Source organism: Olea europaea, unplaced genomic scaffold, assembly GCF_002742605.1.
Source record: "Olea europaea var. sylvestris unplaced genomic scaffold, O_europaea_v1 scaffold2110, whole genome shotgun sequence".
Classification (NCBI taxonomy): Eukaryota; Viridiplantae; Streptophyta; class Magnoliopsida; order Lamiales; family Oleaceae; genus Olea; species Olea europaea.
In genome coordinates, this window is record NW_019239047.1 from 90,470 (window position 1) to 97,225 (window position 6,756).

Consider the following 6,756-nt stretch of genomic DNA (forward strand, 5'->3'; position numbering starts at 1 on the left):
AGATTCTAGATTAGGGATAAGTGTTATTTATTTTCTTAGGAAAAGTTGGATTATTTATTTATTTATTTGATTTTTTAAAGAGCAAAATTTTTTTAATATGTAACGATTTGGAAATTATATTAAATTCTTCGTTGTTACAATAATATTAGAAGTGTTTACCATTTTTTTTCCCTAAATTAAAATTTTATTTGTGTTAAGAAAATGTCGAGACAACAACAAAATCAAACTACGATCATCAGAGATTTGCTAAGGGCTGTAAAAGATTTGGGTAGGCAACAAGCACAGGGTGGTCCCCGTGGTACAAACGCTAGCAACACCAGCTCAATCTAGGAACAGTTTCGTCGCTACAAACCCCCAACTTTGGATGGCAAGGCAGACCCACTAGCAGCTGAAGAATGGATAAGAGGAATGGAGCGAATCTTCAAACATCTATCTTGCACTGATGCTCAAAAGGTGTTATGTGCAGAATTTATGTTGGTTGACGCGGCAGGCCATTGGTGGGAGTCAGCATCTCGCACTAGAACAGAAGCACAACAACGTGCTCTGACTTGGATGTAATTTAAGGAGGAAATGATGGGAAAATACTTCCCACAAGCCCTGAGGGATTGCAAGGAGACAAAATTCCTTCAACTCAGACAAAGAAAGATGAAACTTGAAGAATATGAAAGAAAATTTGAACAACTCTCAAGATATGCACCACACCTAGTGGATACTGAAGCAAAGAAAGCAAGGAGGTTCGAACTAGGATTGCGTCCTGAGATTGGTGGAATAATGGCATCCCACCAATTCACCACCTATAGGCACGTTTTGCAAACTGTCCAAGCAATCTCAAATAGGTTGGAAATAGATCAAATTCCCCAGCAAGGGGCCGAGTTATCAGGAAAGAGGAAGTGGAATGGGTCCAATGAAGGGAAGGGAGAGGAACAGAACAAAAAGGTTAATTTTGGATCAAGTTTTGGACAAGCCATTCCACCATGTCCAAAGTGCAATAAAATGCATAGTGGTGAATGTTTGTTTGGGAAGCATGTGTGCTATCGATGCGGTAAAACAGGGCATATTTCCAAAAATTGCAAAGAAGACCCCTTGAAGAAGAATGATGAACAAGAAAAGAAGGGAAAGGCCTGAGTTTTTGCTTTAGCCCAGGAACGGACAACAGAGGACCCGAAAGCAGGTAATTTCGAGGACGAAATTATTTTAAGGGGGTGAGATTGCAACATCCCAAAATTTTTGAATAATATTATTTCAAAAGTCGAGGGACTAAGTCAAAATATATTCTTAAATTTTTTCGGGTCAAATATGTGAATTTTGATAGAGTGAGTATAAGTATATAAATATTATACTCGTTAGATAGCTCGTATTTAATTATGCATTTTTAGGCCCGAGAAAAAATTAATTCGGATAAGTTAAACCTAAGATATTGACCTTTGAGGAAATTGGTATTTTATAGTATTTTATTTGATTAGTTTATATCATGAAGTATTTTATTTGATTAGTTTATATCATGAAGCTGCCACGTGTATGGTGATTGAGTGTATTATTTTAATAATTAATTTATTTGTTTTGATTTGGGAGTTGATAAAGGTAGCTAGATTTCCACGTGAAGAAATTGTAGAAAAAGGGTGATTTTATTTTAATATTATTTTTCTTTTGGAGAAAGTAAAGGGCAAATAATAGTAGTCAAATAATTTTAATATTTGCTTTGGTACTAGAAATCTTGTCCACCGTACTCTATTATAGTAAGATTGAATAACACATAGATATTTATGTTCAAGATGCTAGATTTGAGGAATAATTGAAGTTGATTTATGATTTTAGTTTTAAGATAATCATGACTGCACGTGTATAATAATAATAATCCCAAGCACAGGCTATGATAAATTTTGATTGTTAATCATAATCCTAATTTGATTAGGATAAATGCTAATTGTTAGTGCTAATCCAATATGATATATCTTAAACCCCTGTATCCATTATTCAATTAGAATTTTAGTATCAAACTTCCGTAAGTAAATAATTCACCAAATTCTAGACCATATTTTGTGAGTTGAAATAAATAGCTATTGTAATTCCTTTCTCAAGACTCTTCCACCTCATTAATAGTATGTACTGTTTTGTCCTATATAAATCATATCACTTTGTTGATGGAACCTCTATCACGTGATTTGGATAAAAACAAAGGTGTATTGTACATACCCAATAAATCTTTTTGGTTGAATAAGATAAAAATTAATGGTGCAGTGTCCCACTTTTTCAAAAATCCTGCACTATAAATACCTAGTGTGCCTAGGGGGATGGACCACACAAATAGAGAGAGATAATCAGAGAGAGAGAGAAAGAAATTAGAGGCACACTGCCCGACAGGAAAAAAAACCATTGAGAGAGAGAAAGAAAGATCAGAATACATCCTAGAAATTATACACACGCAATAAAGAGAGGTAAAATAATTTGAAGAGAAAGCAAGCTAATTTTATTGACGCAGTCAAGAAAATCAAAAATTTGGAACACGCATTCATATTTTTGGAATTTTAATATCAAGGTAAGATACATTTATGTGCAAAGTGTTTGCGTTCCTTATGCTCTTATATGCGATTAAATATGCATGAAATGCTAGTGGACCTTCGGGTTCTAGAGAAAGAGATATGAAATTTCTACATGAAAATTAAGAGGACCTAAGATGGGTGTGTCGCTTGGTCACCGATATACTCTATAAGAGAAGAGCGGTATGAAGTGTATTATTTATTTGTTATATATCTGTGTATGGAAATTTACACGTATCTTACTGGGTATTTTTAAAATATTCACTCTTACATTAATTTTACAGATTAGTTCGGGTCGATTGGAGCAGTGGAGAATTGGTGATGCGGGCTGCCAAGTGAATGAAGAATAGAGAAAAAGAAATAAGTTTGCTGTTTTAAATTTAGCAATTTGTTTAATTTTATTTAGAACGTATTATTTGAATTATTTAGGAGTTTATGTTTATGGTTAGATACGCTTTCAATTATTTAAATTTAAATGTTACAGTTATTTTTTTATTGAAGAATTTTATTTTTATATAGTTTCGCATTTATAAATAAAGAAAAGTGAGTTTTTCGTAACGTTCCCATGTTTATGTTTAATGAAAAATTGGGGCGTTACAGTTTGACACTTGCATTGTTGTCAAGTGTCAATTGGATGGGAAATCCGTTTCAAATTTAAACTGTCCAACTGGTTAATGTCACGTGGAAAAGTTTAAACTGAAGTGTACACCATAGTGTACATGTAGCAAGATTCTTACCGATTGAACTTTGCTATTTGTACACTGATTTTTGACACGTTGTTTGACGCTTGCATTGTTGTCATGTTTCAATTCGATGGGAAATCTATTTGATTTTAAACTGTCCAACAGGGTAATGTCACGTGGTAAAGTGTAAACTAAAGTGTACACCATAGTGTACATGTAGCAAGTTCCTTAAGGATTGAACTTTGCTATTTGTAAACTGATTTTTAACACGTTGTTTGACACTGACAGTGTTGTCAAGTGTCAATTGGTTGGGAAAACTGTTTGAAATTTATACACTCCAACAAGATAATGTCACTCGAAAAAGTGTAAACTTAAGTGTGTGCACCATAGTGTGCATGTAGCATGATTTTTACCGATTGAACTTTGTTATTTGTACACAGATTTTTGAGACATTGTTTGACACTCACATTGTTGTCAAGTGTCAATTGGATGAGAAAAGTGCTTCAAATTTATACTCTCCAACAGGGCAATGTCACGTGGCAAAGTGTAAACTAAAGTGTGTACACTATAGTGTACATGTAGCAAGGTTCTTACCGATTGAACTTTGCTATTTGTGCACTGATTTTTGACACATTGTTCAACACTTGTATTGTAGTCCAGTGCCAATTGGATGGAAAAACTGTTGGAAATTTAAATTGTCCAACAGGGTAATGTCACGGGGCAAAGTGTAAACTAATGTGTAAACCATAGTGTACATGTAGCAAGGTCCTTACCGATTTAACTTTGCTATTTGTAAATAGATTTTTGGCATGTTATTTGACACTCGTGTTGTTGTCAAGTGTCTATTGGATGGGATAATTGTTTGAAATTTATACTGTCCAACAGGGTAATGTCACGTGGAAACGTGTAAACAAAGGTGTGTACACCAGAGTGTACATGTAGTAAGGTTCTTACCGATTGAACTTTGCTATTTGTACACTTATTTTTGACACGTTGTTTGGCACTTCCATTGCTGTCAAGTGTCAATTAGATTGGAAAATTGTTTGAAACTTAAACTGTTCAATAGGGTAATGTCATGTGGCAAAGTGTAAACTAAAGGGTACACCATAGTGTACATGTAGCAAGATTCTTACCGATAGAACTTTGCTATTTGTACATTGATTTTCGACACGTTATTTGACACTCGCATTATTGTCAATTGTCAATTGGATGGGAAAACTGTTTGAAATTAAACTGTCTAACAGGGTAATGTCACGTGGCAAAGTGTAAACTAAAGTGTACACTATAGTGTACATGTAGCGTGGTCCTTACCAATTGAACATTGCTATTTTCACACTGATTTTTGACACTTGCATTGTTGTCAAGTGTAAATTGTATGGGAAAGCTGTTTGAAATTTAAACTGTCCAACAGGATAATGTCACGTGGTAAAGTGTAAAATAATGTGTACAAGTAGCATGGCCCTTACCGATTGAACTTTGCTATTTGTACACTGATTTTTGACACGTTGTTTGACACTGCATTGTTGTCAAGTATCAATAGGGTGGGAAAATTGTCTGAAATTTATACTATCTAATAGGGTAATATCACGTGGCAAAGTGTAAATTAAAGTGTGTACACCATAGTGCACATGTAGCAAGGTTCTTATCAACTGAACTTCGCTACTTGTACCCTAATTTTTGACACGCTTTTTGACACTCGCATTGTTGTGTAGTGTCAATTGGATGGAAAAATGGTTCGAAATTTAAGCTGTCCAACATTGTAAATTAAAGTGTGTGCCATAGTATACATGTAGCAAGGTTCTTACCGATTGAACTTTGCTATTTGTATACTGATTTTTTACACGCTGTTTGACACTTGTATCATTGTCAAGTGTCAATTGGATGGGAAAGCTATTTGAAATTTAAACTGTCCAGAAGGGTAATGTCCCCTGGTAAAGTTTAAATTAATGTGTGTACACTATTGTGTACATGTAGCAAGGTTCTTACTGATTGAACTTTGCTATTTGTACACTGATTTTCAACACATTGTTTGACACCTGAACTGTTGTCAATTGTCAATTGGATGACAAATCTCTTTGAAATTTAAGCTGTCCAATAGGGTAATGTCACGTGGCAAAGTGTAAACTAATGTGTACACCATAGTGTACATGTAGCAAGGTCCTTATCGAAGGAACTTTGCTATTTGTAAACTGAATTTTTACACGTTGTTTGACACCCGCATTGTCATCAAGTGTTAATTAGATAGGAAAATTGTTTGATAATTATACTATCCAATAGGGTAATGTCACTTGGCAACGTGTAAACTAAAGTGTGTACACAATTGTGTACATGTAGTAAGGTTCTTACCGATTGAATTTTGCTATTTGTACACTAATTTTAGACACGTTGTTATGCACATGCATTGTTGTCAAGTGTTAATTAGATGGGAAAATGGTTTGAAATTTAAACCATCCACCAAGGTAATGTCATGTGGTAAAGTGTAAACTAATGTACACACTATAGTTTATATGTAGCAAGGTCAATACCGATTGAACTATGCTATTTGTAAACTGATTTTTGACGAGTTGTTCGACACTCGCATTATTGTCTAGAGTCAATTGAATGGGAAAACTGTTTGAAATTTATACTGTCCAACAGGGTAATGTCACGTGCTAAAGTGTAAACTAAAGTGTGTACAACATAGTGTACATGTAGCAAGGTTCTTACCGATTGAACTCTGCTATTTTTACACTGATTTTTGACACGTTGTTTGACAGTTGCATTGTTGTCAAGTGTAAATTGGATGGGAAAGCTGTTTAAAATTTAAACTGTCCAGCAGGATAATGTCATGTGGTAAAGTGTAAACTAATGTGTACACCATAGTGTACATGTGGCAAGGTCATTAGCGATTGTACTTCGCTATTTGTAAACTGATTTTTGACACTTTTTTGACACTCGCATTATTGTCAAGTGTCAATTGGATGGGAAAACTATTTGAAATTTATACTGTCCAAGAGGGGTAATGTCACGTGGTAAAGTGTAAACTAATGTGTACACCATAGTGTACATGTTGCAAGGTCCTTACTTATTGAACTTCTCTATTTGTAAACTGATTTTTGACACGCTGTTTGACACTCGCATTGTTGTCAAGTGTCAATTGGATGGGAAAACTATTTGAAATTTATACTATCCAACAGTGTAATGTCACATCGCAATGAGTAAACTAAAGTGTGTACACCATAGTGTACATGTAGGAAGGTCATTATCGATTGTACTTTCCTATTTGTAAACTAATTTTTGACACGTTGTTTGACACTCGCATTGTTGTCTAGAGTCAATTGAATAGGAAAACTGTTTGAAATTTATACTGTCCAACAGGGTAATGTCACGTGGTAAAGTGTAAACTAAAGTGTGTACACCATAGTGTACATGTAGCAAGGTTCTTACCGATTGAACTTTGCTATTTTTACGATGATTTTTGAAACGTTGTTTGACACTTGCATTGTTGTTAAGTGAAAATTGGATGGGAAAGTTGTTTGAAATTTAAACTGTCCGAC

At 34.5% G+C, this 6,756-nt stretch overlaps 1 protein-coding gene across 1 annotated transcript; it reads left to right on the plus strand.

The window, feature by feature from the left end:
• Positions 1-573: 573 nt before the first annotated feature.
• Positions 574-1,125, plus strand: LOC111380242. Its single transcript, XM_023003747.1, has one exon. The coding sequence runs from the start codon at positions 574-576 to the stop codon at positions 1,123-1,125; it is 552 nt and encodes a 183-aa protein (XP_022859515.1).
• The last annotated feature ends 5,631 nt before the right edge of the window (positions 1,126-6,756 follow it).